A 16547-nucleotide genomic window follows, 5' to 3' on the forward strand; every position below is an offset into this window, starting at 1 on the left:
TTCGAATAGTAGAAATTGAGCCCCCGATTTTCCGTGAAAACCTGCTCCACCTACAGCCTTTCCAGTTGTATGTGCAAGAAATTTGAAGTCACCCTTGACTCCCCTCTTTTTCTCTTACCAGATGTTAATCCTTAGCAAAATGTCTTGGCTTAACCTTCCACATATCTCTGAAATTTAACTACTCCTCACAATGTTCACTGCTAACATTGTGGGGTAAAAGTTCTGGTGTTTCAGGGTTCCTTTCCTAGTTTTCTCCTTCTGTATTATAATTTTTCAGAGCTGGGGTCCCTGGAGATGAGAGTCTGATCCATGAGTCTCTGTCCCTGTGATGAGACTTCACTCTCTGCTGCAGATAAACCCAGGATTCCTGGCCTGCTCTCCACTTATACTTGCTTCTCAGCTCTGTTCTCTGCCCTAGAAAATCTTTTTCTGTCTTCAGACAATTTCTCCTCTGACCAGTGGAGCAATTTACACTCACTCTGGTCTCTGTGACCAATTTCTTGTTTCTTCTGGCATTTGGGCTCCTCTTTTCTCCCCTCATAAATGGAAGGGTGCAATGCTTGCCTATTTTGTCTACAACAGTTCAAGTCTCCAAGAAATGTGATGAAAGTATAAAAAATGTTCTTCAGGAACAATTTAAACCAGGACAATCATTACCTGCCATGAACATTTTCATATGTTATAAAGCAAACAATACAAAACAGAAGACTATTTTTCTTAGTTATGTCTTCTTCCCTTAAATTTATAATATAAAAAAATCACATTAATTGAAGATTTCCAAAAATAAACACATTTTTATATTCTCTGCAGGGTCATATTTTTTCACTCTTCATGTAGAAAGTTTGTTTGCCTTTCCCTTGAGTTCAGGCTGAACTGTGATATCTTTGAAATATAATCAAGTATGATGGAGTGTTTCTATATCAGTTCTGGACCTTGCCTTTAAGGGCACTGACAGCTTCTCTATTGGTCTTATAGAGCCCTAAATTGCCATGGGAGAATGTGGAATACCCTGGTACAGACATGCTGGGAAAAGGCTAAGCCATGTGTAGAGATTCTAGGGGATACAGTGTGTGTGTGTTTGTGTGTGTGTGTGTGTGTGTGTGTGTGTGTGTGTAGAGAGAGCTATATACCAAAGGTCACAGATAAACAAAATATGTGAGTGAAGGGGATAACTAGGAAGTAGATCCCCCAGACCCACCCAGCTGACATCACATGGATCAGAGATAAGCTAGCCAAATTCTGAAGCACAGAATTGTAAGCAAAATATAATGATCTAAGCTGCTAAGTTTTAGGGTAGTTTTCATGCAGCAGTAGAGAACCAAAACAGACTCCCATTGAAGTCTTCGTGATTTCATTATCTCTATCATTGTTAACAGTCATAGAAGTATTTTTCCTTGAGAACCATGAAGAGCACAATAGCATTATGTTTGTTCCTGCTTCTCTCACCACTTACCATATTTTGCTTTATAAACTAGCCCTTTGCATTTTCATTTTATCTTTACTTGATTGCAGAGGGCTACTTGCATTCTCAATAGTGTTTTTCACATTGTAAGCACCCCCCAAATTGTTGTTTTGTTTGAAGATAGAGTGGAGAGTGACAACAAAGAACTGGGGAAGGCAATAGATAGAACACCCTAGTTACCTGTGATGTCTTCTGACCTCTAGCAATTACAGATTCTTGTACCTTGCATTATCTCTCCCATTTTTCATATTAGTTGACTCTTCATGTATGTTTGTTTTGCCTCCTCTGCCAGATTTCAGATGCTGTAAGAGCAGGGATTATTATGATATTTTTGTGTTCTCCATTGTATCTGGCACATGGCTGGGCTCATGATATTTGCTCAGTAAATACTTGTCTGATTAGCAGAGATCCTCAGCACATAATAAAAATGAGAGGCTGGAGCAAGTCTTGCCAATCAGCAATTCTGAAGGGAGACAGTACACAAGATAGAGTAAGAGAGGAAATCTGGATTTAAAGAGAGCTCAGCAAAATGGTGTTTCTGCAGCAGGAAGTTATATGTGACAGAGTACCAAAGGCACAAGGAAAGGAGCTGATTCGTGCAAGGAGAGTTTACAAGGAGAGAGATGTGTATCAGAGAATAAGGAGGCTAATGTGTTGGGTGGATGGACCTGAATGCAATCCAATGCCTCGGTGTTCAATTGGGAAGCCTGATTGAAAAGCTTTGATGCCTTTCTGTCTGCTCAGTGTTCTGGAGTCAGTTTGCATTTCTTTACTTTAAAAAATTTTTTTATTTATTTTTGTTTTTAGAGGGAGGGGAAGGGAAGGGAGAAAGGGAGGAGAGAAAACATCCATGTGTGGTTGCCTCTCATGCACCCCCAAGTGGGGACCCGGCCTGCAACCTAGGCATGTGCCCTGGCTGGGAATCAAACCAGCGATCCTTTGGTTTGCAGGCCAGCATTCAGTCCACTGAGCCACACCAGCCAGGGCTTAATTTGCGTTTCTGATTCCTCCTCTTCACAGCTACAGAATATGTGAGCTGCTGTCATGGGCACTAGGTGGCTTTGCTGCTGTGCAACTAAGGCATCTTGTCAGTGTCATGGCACCTAGATTTTCTCCTGGTAGATGTTGAAAGGAGAGAGTGGTTGGTAGAGAGAGATGCAGAGCCACTTAGAGTGTGGGAAAGCAAAAGTCTTCAGTAAAAGTGGTTCCTGGAGGTAGGGAAATAAAGTGTTTGTAGAAGGGTTTACTTAAATCTTATTGAATACTTGCTGGAGTTAGCAAACATGGAACTTTTGAAGACTTCCAAGTTTTAGACTGGCAGAAAAATCTCTCTCTGATGTCTCAATGGATTAAAAAATATTCATAGAAATGTATGTCAGCAGTGGCAAAGATAAGTGGATACTGTTCCATGTGGTTTGGGACTTAACCAATATTCTCATTTTTGAGAACAAACACACACACACAAACATAAACACACACGAACATACCACATACAGTCTACTTCCTGGCTATCACCCTGCCATGTGGCTTGGAAATTTTATGTTAGATTTTAATTCCTTTGAAAAACACGTTTCACTTTTATGATGCAAATGTCCCTGGGGGAGTAACAACATAAGACATTATCAGCTTTTCACTTTTTCATGGAAGTAGATTATGATGACTAGAGGCTAAAGGTAGGCTTGGGGAGAGGCCCAGAACACAACGCATGGCAGTGAATGGTTTTCAGAAGGATTACATGGGGTGACCATACATTGAGGACTAAGGGAACCACAGGATGAGATCTGAGCCTTGAAAGCCAGGCAGCAGACTTTAGAAATTATATGAGCAGAAGAATGACCTGTTGAAAACTGTGTTTTTATAAGATTAATCTTGGAAACCTTGAACCTGGCACATAGTAGGTGCTCAAAAATACTTGTTAAATGACTTGAAAGGAGAAAGGATTGAAGGTAGGGAGAGGGGTTAAGGTGGTTGTAGAAATTTTGGCCTAAACTAAGAGCTCTCTTCCCTACATACTGTCACTTTATCTGATAAAAGTCACTGATAAAAGTGACTTTTATCAGATAAAGATTTATTATATCATGAAGATATTATATGATAAAGATTTATTGGGCACCTGCTCTTTTACTATAATGTCCTGTGACATTTTGTGCAGAGCTTATTGTTCTGGGCAGTAACATTTATCCCTCTATAGAAATGACATACTGTAGGTCAGGAACTATTTGTTTTTAGATCTCTTTATCCCATTTACCTAGCGAAGTATTAGACACACAGCAGGTACTCCATCAACATCTGTTAAATGTATAATGTGTAAGACTTAATATGCTCAGTGAACAGTAAGGAATATTTGCTTTATTACTGATGCTCCTAGGACTGGTGGCCTGAGCACAGGGCAGGGGAATTCATGGGCTGGTGTTTTAAATCCTTGTCTTTCAGGCAGGTTTAATGACTGCAGTCTTTCTAAGATGTCACTTTGGTTAACGTTTTAGCACATGCTATGTTCTGCCTATGACCAGTTTTGAGAATTTAAATCCTGGAATGCACCAGTGGGAGACTTCATGGATGATGGCTGGTGCTGAAGACATTTAGTGATCCTAACTGTTTCAACATTGCTGGGATTCTTGATTTTGAGATGCGGAGACAGAGGCAGCAGTCAGTAATAAGACGCTGAATCTGGAGAGGCAGGAGTTAAAATGCGCGCTGTGCCCCATTTAATAAAGTGTGTTATAGCCAGTGCCACAAATTTGATTTGAACAATTTCTGTTTTTCTCAGCAAAGATGTTATTATAGGTCAATCATTTCCATAAGTGCCAGCAGATTTCTGGGGTATACTACACTGACAGATGGTTAGGAGACCTCTCTTTTGTGATCCCAGGTGGAATAAAAAGGCAATTTACTGTCTATAGGACTGTGGGTACACTGGTAATGGAAGAGAATCATTCTTATACAAATAACTCAGTGTTCGAATCTGAACTATCAAATGAATCTGAGCTATAGCCAAATCAATTTGATAAACTATCAGAATATGATTGTACTGGCTCCAGCTTGCAAAGGCAATGCATTAAATTTTTCCCATAGGAAACTCCTGAAAAATAGCAATTGCTTGATTGTTTAAAAAAAAAAAAACTTGAGTGAGCTCAGAATATCAGGTGGAAACTGAGATGGCCTCTGCCATTCAAGGTCAAGACTCATGAGGGGAAATCAGGATGCTAGGCTGCTCCTCTGAAACTTGATGGAGCTTGTCTGTGTGCTCCGGGCTTCATCTGAATCTATTTCTCTTTGCAATGGAACATCTCGCCCTCACACCCTTAGGTGTTCAGAGGCCCCCCGTTCTTCCTTCAACTAAAATTTTTGCCTTCAGGAAAGGAGTTATCTCTGTTTGGGGTATCCTCCCCTTAACTCTCTTAGGATTTCTTGCACACGTCTATTGTTGGGGAGGAAGATTCGTATTTAGCTCATGGAGGAGACATTCTGGAGAAAAAGGTGAGGCTTTCAAGTCCCAGCATTGTTGCTAAGGTAGTGATTCTCAGTGCGCTTTCTGGACCAGTAAATCAGCTTTACCTTGGAAGTTATTAGATATGCAGTTTCACAAACCCATTCCTGACTTGCTGAATCAAAAACTCTGGGTATGGGAACCAGTTATCCAGGCTTTTTACCAGCATGCCAGGGGAGTATTGATGTGTGATCAAATTTAGAACGACTGCTTGAGAGCAATCGAGAGCCACTCTTGCTGTGGAGGTGGCTCATAGCTGAGGTCTACTCTGGGAATTGTTCTTGCCTGACTCACCCAAGATTTGACTCCTACCTGGGGATAGCCTGCACCCAATGACTGTTGATGAAGAGGTGTGGCCCCTTGACTTAATTCAGTACAACTTTGAAGGGCCCTCTTAACTCCACAGCTCCCCATGGTATCAGCTGAGGCGTCTGTTGCAAATGTGTTGCTGTCAACTTCCCTCTTGGCCTGAGTCTTCTTGCATCAAGCACTTCCCAGTAAACCTCCTGCATACAAATGCCCATATCACTGTATCATTTGTGGGGAGAGAATCTGATCCAAGGCACAGTCACAGCACCAGCCTGAGCAGCATCTACTGTGGGATGAGCAGTCTGTGCACACTCCTCCTACCCATTCACCCACAGCACCTGGAGTGGGCTGGTCTTCTGCACATACCTTAACAAATAGCTCCCAGGCCAGGCTTTAGCTTGGACTGGCACATGAGGTTGTAGAAGTAGATGATGGGATAGGCCATAGAATCCCAGGTCAATAAGCAGAGAGGCTGGAAAGACATCTGTGGACTAATCTAAAGCCCCAGAAAGGGAGGCTTGGTGATCAATCTTCTTCCCTCTGAAAGCAGGAGGAGACTAGCAATTCCTATAGCTGAGTTTTTGGCCAGGATCTTGCGCATATGTCCCCATGCATTGAGATGAAAAGATGTAGAATGCATTATTACTCTCTACCCTTTAAGTCATGGCAAGTGCTTCATAATTCCTTTGGGTTTTCTGTAAATTTTATTTACTGTATTCTGGCCAGGTATGTTCCTGTGGGGAAAGGGGGTGAAAATGGACCTGTTACTAGAGGATGCTGCAGAGATGCTTCTGAGGGGGACATTCCTCTTCTTGGTGGCATTTGTGGTAGGGTGGCTTCAGATCTGTGTTCTCCATTAGACCCCCTGATGGGACACATTGCGTACATTGTGCATCAGCCTGGGACCTGCTTGTGTGACCACAGGGACTTTCTTCTCTGCTGTGTGTACATATCATTTACCGGTGTCCTTAGGCTGCGAGTCTGGCGTTTATAATTATTTCCTCTTCTCTTTTAGTTTACAGCCAATTGCAGGAGCCCTAGTTATTACTTTTACATGTTTGATTAGACATTTGTGTACTTCAGGCAACATGAGATGGTGGGAATGCATGGTACGTGAGGCAGGAGACCTAGTTTCTGGTCCAGGCTGTGGCTTACGATAGCAGTGTAGTCTTGAGCAGGTCACTTCCCATTTCTGGCTTTGGTTTCCTCAACAGGTTAATGTACTAGCTGGGCATTCTGTCCAATCTGAATGTTCTCAGTGGCAGTCAGTGGTTAAGGTGATATGACTTCACAGTGTACCTGGTACAGGTCACACATGGAAACCTGCCTCATCACAGGTATGTTCTGTTATAGCAAATAGAGGTACCTACTTAGGAACTGTCAACCCCCCCCCCCCAGGAATTTTAGCTAAGTGAAATTGACAAACTGCTGTTGTGATGGTCAGAGATGTCCAAAGTACTTTCTCTAGGTTTATTTGTCTGCCAAGTACTTTAAGAATAGAAAACATTAACTAAGCATTACAAGTGCTACATTGTTTGTATATTTGGACACATGGACTACGCTGGCTTTCTTTGTTTGTGATGCCCATGTCCTACTTGGTGTAAACAGCATGCTTCATGGCCTGATACATGAAGTTACATACTTAGTTTTTGTCTGATTCCACATTATAAGAATATAAGCTTTCTGTGGGGAAAAGCTTTTTTTGTTGTTTGTTTCTTGCTACATACAACAGGTGGCACAGGGCTAGTTCTTAAAATTTATCTGTTCAATGAGGGAATAAGTAAATATATACATACATGAACATAATGTTGTTAAGCTTCCAATAATATCAGGAAATAGGTGTTACTGTTTTTGCCACTTGTTGAGGTGAGGAAACCAAGGCTCCGAGAGGTGCAGGAACCAGTTTTACCCTGAGGGAGTCGGTGCTGGCCCCTCTGCTTTAATCATGCTCACACTTCCTCCTCTTACTTATATTTCTTAAAACTTCTTTTCTTCAAAGATGCAGAGTCTCATGTATGGGTCACAACACATCCTTTATCATCAGTATAACCATGTTAGGAGTTTCTGCTCTCTCTTACAGGGTCTAGTGTTATTTATAAACCCACTAAGTCCGACATAGAAAAGAACCTTGAAAATACCATACATAGGTTCCAGCCAGAATAAGGATATAAGCTTTTTGGTGATAATAAAGTGATGTCAATAGATGACAGGTAGGCAGATAGGTACACATGGTCGCTTGTTCTGACTGCCAATAAGAGGGGCAGACTGGTGGCTCCCCTGTGCTCAAACTGACCTTAGGCGGGCTACATAAGGATCATCTGGAAAATCTTTAGGTTTGTCCATGTGTTTGTCTGGGTTTTTTGCTCACTATTCTAGCATCTGACTTCTCCTTTCTAGGCTCTTTTCTACTTCCTGCAGTATATTTGTCAGCAGATATAGTAGGTCTCGCTTAGAGCCCAGGAAGACATTTTTATTTTTATTTTTATTTATTTATTTTAAAAAAATTATTTATTTTTAGGCAGGGGAAGGGAGGGAGAAAGAAAGTGAGAGAAACATCAATGTGTGGTTGCCTCTAGTGTGCCCCCTACTGGGGACCTGGCCTGCAACCCAGGCATGTGCCCTGACTGGGAATCGAAGCAGCGACCCTTTGGTTCAAAGGCTGTGCTCAATCCACTGAGCTACACCAGCCAGGGCCCAGGAAGACATTTTTAAAAAGCTCTTGCGGATTTTGGTCCTTGCAGCCATGAAGGTCACAGAAGGAAGAACTCGGTATTGACTGAGGCAGAGGTGGGAATCAGAATGGCCCTTGTGGAAGAGCAGGGGCTGAAGAAAAGAGAACAGGGACAAGTCACGCTGGGAGGGAGAGATGGAGATGAGGAAGCAACAATAGAAAGAAAGGTGCTGAGGCAGGCCTATGAGGCACTGACTGTGTCCAAGGAGATCGGGAATTGAAGCAAAGCAGATTCAGAAATTAATGTCTCCCACTGGGTTGGGGGAAGCATTGAGGGTAAGGAAGGAGATTGTGCTTTTCCTTCCTGGGAAGAGATATCTGGCAGAGTGGATAAGAGTCTATACTGAGTCGGACCAGTGGGAATTAAATTCCTGCTCTAAAATTTACATGACCTTGGGTGAATTAGTTAATCTTTTCAGGGAAGCTAGTTTTTCCTCCTCTAAAATGGGAGTAATAGCTCCCTATAAAGTTACTATAAGGATTAAATTAGAAAATGCATCTTTAGCTTTTGTAACACTGTCTGGGACTTGGAAAGTAGTCGTTAAATGTGGTTATTGCCCTGGCTGGTGTGGCTCAGTGGGCTGAGCGCCAGCCTGTGAACCAAAAAGTTGCTGGTTTGATTGGGTTGCAGTCCAGGTCCCCCAGTTGGGGGCGTCTGAGAGGCAATTGATCGATACATCACACATCATTATTTCTCTTCCTCTCTCCTTTCCCCTCTCTCTAAAAAATAAGCAAATGAAAGTAAAAATTTAAATGTTATTGTTATTTTATTGAAAGTTAGAACGTGGATCACTTCTTAATTGCACCTGTACATCCTTGCAGATGACACAGATAAAAATTGACCTTGATTGCCAGCCCTGTCTTGAAACTTCTATGAATTGGAGAAAGTTAACTTCTAACTTATACACACTGATCTCTTGTATGTGGTAATGGGGCAAGCTACTCACAGAGTGACTGGTCCAGAGGATCCCTGGAAAACATCATTAGGCAATTCTTTCAAATTATTGTTATCACTTAGATTCCTGGGGCCGGAGTTGAGGAAAGAAGAAGAGAAACACAAAGTCACATAAACATCACTGTTTGAAGAGCCATTTCCCTCTAAATGGCCTGGAAGAATAGTCAGGGCTACTTACAGCTCATCGAGTCGGGTTCCATTGAATGCAAGGTTGTGTATTTCTTCAATCCCATTCTTACTCAGCCATCTGAAATAAAAGGCCCATTAAAAAACCAATAATGTCAGATGCAAACAACACAGGGTTTTATAATTGGAAGCACTGGGGCAAGGTCAGACAGCACAGGTTAGGCCATAAATACAATGCCACCCTTAAGGCTCGGGGTTGGGAGGATTTATCATTGTATAGCCTTTTGAAATGTTTGAAGTTTGCATTATGTGCATGTATTACCTATTCAGAGAAATAAACAAAATTTAATTTTGAAAAGACACACTTAGGCATCGCAGCCTGGATCCTGTGAGGTCTTTGCACACATCATTCATGTGCAGAGACGATGCCATGCAGGGAACAGATGTAGATCTTTTCCTTCCTGAAGGACAGAAATCATACAATTATTGAACAACTGTTTATAAGACAGAGAGCATTTTGCATCACCTTTCTCTAAGGCCTTAAGCCTCTCACCCATGCTCACCCATAGCAGCAGACCTGGCTGTCATCAAAAAGTGATCTAATTAAGCTGTCACACAACCTGCACATCTCCTGTGACCCATAGGGACCTGGTTATTGAAGGTTTGTGGAGGTGGCTCTGTGTTAAGGCAGAAAGGAAGAGAAATCAATTATAGAGACTGTGGGCTGTGGCAGGGTGAGGTGGGTTGAGTGGGCATGGGAGGAGGCTCTGGGGGTGGAGGCGGCTGGGTGACATAGAACAGTCATCCTGATTCTGCAAAGAAGGTCAGTGAGCAGGTTTGCCTGGACAGGGAAGCCAAGGACACCTTGGGCCCACAGCTCTGCATTACTGTGCTCTTTGATGGATCTGAAAACAAAAACAGAAATCCAAGGTCAGGAGAGCTTCGCCCAGAGAGCCTCTGACAACCTGCTCTGGATTTGCTGCCAGGTTCTTTTCCCTCTTGGGCTTAGTGGGTTTACAAACAACACTGTTAAAAAATGGACTCAGAGAAGCTCCCGTGCACTCAGGACTCTATTTCCTAGACTGCAATGGGCAGCTAGAAAACACTGAACATCGCAGGAGAGCAACTGTTGATTTTATTTCTTCCTCTTGGAAAACAGTTTAGCTAAAAACAAAACAAAACAAAACAAAACAAAACAAAACAAAACAAAACTAAACAAAACAACTCATACAGGAACAGGGTAAGCTTTTAAAAACATTATCAACCAATTGGTGGCTCTTGATGGCCAAGGAGTGGCTATGCACCTCTTTCCCACACCCCACCTGCTCATCCCCACCCAGGAGAAAGCCTGTCCCAGGCACATCCAGCCTCCTGACTTCTTTGTTATCCTATCCCCAGGGCGTAAGAGTTGCTGGAGCAGCTGCCCCTAACCTGTGGGATCCCTGGGGGTTTTGGATCAGATGCAGGGGTCAGCAAACTGTCAAGGCCAGTTAGTAAACTTAGTGAACTATAGGTGTTGTAGGCCAAGGGGCACAATGGAGGATAATATATAGGTACAAATAAAACAATTTCTGCAAAATTTTTGACCAAATTTAAAATATAGTAATAATAACTGAGTACTTTTTTGAGGGGGGAATATAGGTATGCTATTGAAAAAAATGATATATTTTTTCTTTTCATGGGATAGCATTTGGCTTAATTTAGGTTAGATGTTAGTGTTTTCTAACATTGGAATGTTCACTTGTAGGAAGCAGCCCTAGCTCATGGGCCATGTTGTCTTCCTCTTAATTTTATACAGGAGCGTGTAAACCCATGTGGGCCCCATCTATTTTTTTGTAGAATAGATATTATTTTTTGAATGTGTATGTCCTGCAAATAGATGTCACTATGATTAAATAACATACAGACTAATTTAAAATAATCATTACATTCAAGGTAGCCCTTTGTTTTTATGGATTTTCTCAGTCAACAGATACCATCCTACGGGGTGGTGATGGTAGTGGTAACATTGTTGGCATCAACAATGAATCATCGCACAAAAAGCAAATGCCCAGAACTCCTGCCCTGGGGTGCATGTGTGGCTGTCGGGCTTCCAAACGACTGACACAGAGAGGCCAACACTTATTAACTGCAAGCTTAGTCTCTTAAGAGAGGTAGTGCTGGATTTAAAAGATGGTGATAATGACGATGACCTGGCAGGGCGTCAGCTAAACACTAGCCAAATCATGGTTTTCCTTACTCTCTTGTGTCAGAGTTCACTCAGTGGAGGCTTAGGAGGCTCCAGAAGCAGAGTCTGCCCTCAGCCTAAAGATTGAAGATGCTGGCCTGTGAGAGTTCAAGGAGGGACAGGCAAGTGAGATGGAAGCAACTGAGGAAGGAAGAAAAAGCACCTGAAGTGAGCCTCCTTGGCCAGGGTGTGCTGGGAGCAGGCACACAAGTAACCTCATTTTATTTTTGTTCTGAATGATGCCACTGTGCTTTTTGGCTGTAACTAGGTGCTTTCCAATTCAGAACCTCTGCATGCAGGGGCAGGTCAGGGTGGGTAAGGGCTCAGAGTCCTACCAATGGAAGGCTCTTACCGCTCATTTCACCCTGAAGCACTAGCCAAGTGTCTCACCACCCTTCACTTTGGGCACATATATACATGAACAGGACCTCAGGATTTTGGAAAAATGCCAATGCACTGGGAACTTTTCAGCCATCAGTGCCATTTGCACTACTTTTTTTCCCTGAGTGCACTTGGATGTCCCTCAGGGGAAAGTGGTCCTCCACTAGTCATAGCTCCCAGACTACACACAATTAGAGTCTTATTGAGTATGGATCTTCTGGGTCTATTTTGTGTGTTAAGAGCCATCTGAGGTAAGAAAAATAGATTTTGTTCTTACAAATGTGAATTTATCCTTTAAGAGACCTGTCTGAAAAGTGTTGGCTCTTAAGAAAGAAGACTGTGTTCTAAATTCTGGGGAACCTCAAGTGTCCACAAATAGGAGTTAGTCAAGATAAGTTATGATCTGCATGTTTGTTTTGTAGGTTTGGATTTGCAAGGCTCTGTCATAAATACGTCTTTAGGGTCCTTGCCTCTATTTGGGAAGAGGCAAGACTAAGGAGGTTAGGATGCCTTGCCTTCTGTTTTATTATGTTCTGGACAAAAAGGATGTATGTTAATGTGCAAGGCTGTGAGAATGACATCAGCACACTCCAACTATCCAGGTACAACTGACTAGAAGACAATCACTAATCTTCTTCCTCCATGATGTAGCCTGGGAGTAATTTTACTGTTGTGTTTGTGTTATACCCATTGGGCAGGTACTCACTAGTTTCCAAAAACTCATTTTATCTTTTTTTTTTAAACCTTCATGGCCTCGATAATTCTGTTTCCTCTGCCTGCCCTTTGCCAGTGCTGTGGCTAAACCCCACTCATCTTTTTAAAAAAATACATATTTTATTGATTATGCTGTTACAGTTGTTGCACTTCCCCCCTTCATTCCCCTCCACCCTGCACACCCCTCCCCCACCATTCCCCCCTTTAGTTTATGTCCATGTGTCACAAGTTCTTTAGATTCCATATTTCTCATACTATTCTTGCCCTCCCCACTGTCTATTTTCCACCTACCATCTATACTACCTATTTTCCGTACCTTCTCCCCCCTTCTCCTCCTCCCACTCCCCTGTTGCTAACCCTCCATGTGATCTTCATTTCTATGGTTCTGCTCCTGTTTTAGGTGTCCCCTTAGTTTGCTTTTGTTTTAGGTGTGGTTGTTAATAACTGAGTTTGTTGTCATTTCACTGTTCATCTTTTTATCTTCTTTTTCTTAGATAAGTCCCTCTAATATTTCATATAGTAAGGGCTTGGTGATGATGAACTCCTTGAATTTGATCTTATCTGAGAAACACTTTATCTGTACTTCCATTCTAAATGAAAGCTTTGCTGGATAGAGCAATTTTGGATGTAGGTCTTTGGATTTCATGACTTGGAATACTTCTTTCTAGCCCTTTCTTGCCTGTAAGGTCTCTTTTAAGAAATCCCCTGACAGTCTGATGGGAACTCCTTTGTAGGTGACTGTCCCCTTATCTCTTGCTGCTTCTAGGATTCTGTCCTTCATTTTAATGTTGGCTAATGTAATTATGATGTGCCTTGGTATGTTCCTTCTTGGGTCCAACTTCTTTGGGACTCTCTGAGCTTACTGGACTTCCTGCAAGCCTATTTTCTTTGCCAGATTGGGAAGTTCTCCTTTATTTTTTGTTCAAATAAGTTTTCCACTTGCTGCTCTTCCTCTTCCCCTTCTGGTACCACTATAATTCAGATGTTGGAATGTTTAAAAATGTCCTGGAGGTTCCTAAGCCTCTCCTCATTTTTTTGAGTTCTTGTTTCTTCATCCTTTTCTGTTTGGTCATTTTTTTCTTGCTTCTGGTCCACTCCCTTGATTTGAGTCCCAGTTTCTTTTCCATTACTATTGATTTCCTGTACATTTCCCTTCATTTCAATTAGTTTAGCCTTCATTTGTTCTTTTAATTTGTGACTAAAATCAACCAGTTCTGTGAGCATCCTAATCACAAGTGTTTTGAACTGTGCATCTGATAGGTTGGCTATTTCTTGGTCGCTTAGAGTTATTGGCTCTGGAGCTTTGAGCTGTTCCTCTTGAGCCATAATGTTTTGGTCTGTTCACACCTGTTACCTTTGAGGGGCAGAGCCCTAGGTGTTCATCAGGGTGGGGCAACTCAGTCTCTGGGTTGTGACCATGTATGTGGGGGCAGGGTCAGAGAGGGGCAATGGTGCTTGTTCCATGCTCTGTCTTGAATTTCAGTCCCCTCTGCTGCTTCCTGCAAGCAAATTGGGCCATTCTGGTGCTGGTTCCCAGGTGTGTGGGCTTGTGCACCCTCCAGAACCCTGTGGGTCTCTCCAACAAACTCTCTGTGAGCCTGGGAGCCTCTCCTGGCACCTTGACCCCTGAAAGATTTTTCAATTGGTGCTTTTTAGGCTTTAATTCCCAGCACTGGGGCTTTGGTTTGCACAGTCTGTCTCACTGCTCATTTTTTTTGCCTGGTTACCTGCACGTGAATGTGTGACCGTGGTCAGCCAGCCACCTTGCGCCCTCACTGGGTGCACCTGTTGCCACCCCATGCCTGGGATTTGTCAACCTCCTACTGTGCACCTGTCAGTCTGGCCGCTTTTTCCTGCAAGACCTCGCTCTACCAGCTGCTGACTCCGCCCCTCTTACCGGTCTGGCTGAATGTTTTGTTGTTGTCAGAATTCTGTATAGTTAAATTTTCTGTATTTTGGTTGAGTTTTTGTTACTAAACTTTTGTTGTCTTTAAACTTGGTTGTGCAAGGAGGTATAGTGTTTCCACCTACGCCTCCATCTTGGCCAGAAGTCCTCCCTCTCCTTCACTTTTTCCCCAGCTGGTTCTCTGAATCATATTATTGTTTTGAAAAGGATGAAAATTCTTTCCAGACTGAAACTTACCTTTTGTATACTTTGTCATATTTTTTTAACTTTTTAAAAAAATTGATTATGCCATTACATTTGTTCTATTTCCCCTCCTCCATTCCCCTCCACCCTGCACACCCCTCCCCCACCATTCTCCCCCCTTTAGTTCATGAACACGTGTCTCAAGTTCTTTAGATTCTATATTTCCCCTACTATTCTTACCCTCCCCCCTATCTATTTTCTATCTACAGTCTATGCTACTTATTTTCTGTACCTTCTCCCCCCTTCTCCTTCTCCCACTCCCCTGTTGCTAACCCTCCATGTGATCTTCATTTCTATGGTTCACTTCTGATCTAGCTGTCCTCTTAATTTTCTTTTCTTTTAGGTGTGGTTGTTAATAACTGAGTTTGCTGTCCTTTCACTGTTCATATTTTTTATCTTCTTTTTCTTAGGTAAGTACCTTTAACATTTCGTATAGTAAGGGCTTGGTGATGATGACCCTGCCCCCACATACAGCGTCACAAACCTGCCACCTGGGTGGCCCCACCCCAGTAAACACCAAGGCACCTCTCCTTGTAAAAGGCATATTAAAAACACAAACAGACACACACACACACACACACACATTTTAAAAAATACAACAGTTTGTGAAATAGAAAGATAAAATGCTTTCCTTACAGATGGAATTTCAGTTACTGGTTCCCTAAAAGTCATTCTGTTCACATAACTTCCAATGATCCCACAAGCACTTGGGTAGCACCTAGTGCCCTATTTCTTGGCCATCTTGGGAAGAGGGTGAATTGCTACACAGGCTACTGGCATAGAAGATTAAAAGGTAGTTCAGTAATGACACAATGTGCATTTAAAACTTTCTCAAAAGTCAGAGGGGGTAACTCAACCTCATTAAAAACTGTGATTGCTCTAAGAAAATGAGAAGTCATCTTATGCTCAGCATGGGGCTGAACAGGAGCTGCTTTGCATAGTTATGAGGGAATATCTATATCTTCCTGGATTCCACCTCCTTCCTGTCTTTTTCTCTGGGCAACAAAAGCCTTGCCAGGCAGTAACTAGCTTTATTGATGCATGAGTTATTCTGTCCTTCGGAACAGATGTTGCATCACAGGAGACCATCATTCAAAGAGCAACTTTAAATACTTGAATCACACCACAGCTTCATAAATTATTAACACGATTCCATGTTGTGATTCTGAAATGTAAAGCTGGGAAATGAGAGAAAAACACAGAACCAGAGAGAAATTTAAATGGTGAAATGCCAGTTACCCAGACAAAAAAGAAGTACCCCATTATGAGAAAGGTGATTAAATGAATAACCAAATGTTATTTCACTGTATTTTTTTCTCTACTTACAGAATTATGCCTTCCAAACTCAGTCCCACAAAAGAATTTCTTTCAAGTGTGTGGATGTTTATATTGTCTTGAATGTCTCTAGAAGAAAGTACAGACAGATTAGGTGTTTACGTCAGCTCTACTCATGTAACCTTCCTCCATTTAGTTTACTTGTCAAAATGTGGTCTTTAGCTGAGATAATGTTTGAGTAGTTATTATTCTGAAGGATGATGAGTCCAAAGCTTGGGAAATGACTTGTGATTTATCTTTAGTATATTAGTTATTAACAATGGAATCATACACATGCAGTATCTTCTCTTTGAAAGTTTTCTTTGCTAGTTTCACTGTGTTAAGGTTCTAACATTTTTATCCTCGTCTCCGCAGTTGGTGTCTGCTCAGATATGGCAAAGACACTTGATCTGACCTTTCATCTCCATATCAAGTTTCTCCATTCATCCTGATTGGGCCTTCATTGTCCTCCAATCTCAATCCCCATCTTACTGCTTCCTTCCTTCCTGCTGTTCTCCTTGGTCACAGAAAAATTGTATTGTTGATTTTTCTCTCCTGAACCAAAGGCTGGAGAAAGTCTCATTTTTCTGTTTGCATCCCTCTTCATCCCATTAAGATTCCCCTGTTGGATATGATCTAACATATACATAAATGTAGACATAGCAAATTGTTTGGGATAATTGGAGACA

At 42.1% G+C, this 16547-nt stretch overlaps 1 protein-coding gene across 1 annotated transcript in view; it reads right to left on the reverse strand.

Moving 5' to 3' along the window:
- Positions 1 to 16547, reverse strand: part of FSHR (follicle stimulating hormone receptor) — a 165180-nt gene that overhangs the window by 11314 nt on the left and 137319 nt on the right. Inside the window, exons 6-8 of the mRNA XM_037161260.2 lie at positions 15871 to 15948; positions 9126 to 9194; positions 8940 to 9014 (exon numbers count right to left, since the gene is read on the reverse strand). Of these exons, the coding sequence (XP_037017155.2) occupies positions 8940 to 9014; positions 9126 to 9194; positions 15871 to 15948 (222 nt within the window). The remainder of the gene's footprint in view (positions 1 to 8939; positions 9015 to 9125; positions 9195 to 15870; positions 15949 to 16547) is intronic.

This window comes from Artibeus jamaicensis, unplaced genomic scaffold (assembly GCF_021234435.1).
Source record: "Artibeus jamaicensis isolate MK-2021 breed Jamaican fruit bat unplaced genomic scaffold, CSHL_Jam_final contig_465, whole genome shotgun sequence".
Lineage (NCBI taxonomy): Eukaryota > Metazoa > Chordata > Mammalia > Chiroptera > Phyllostomidae > Artibeus > Artibeus jamaicensis.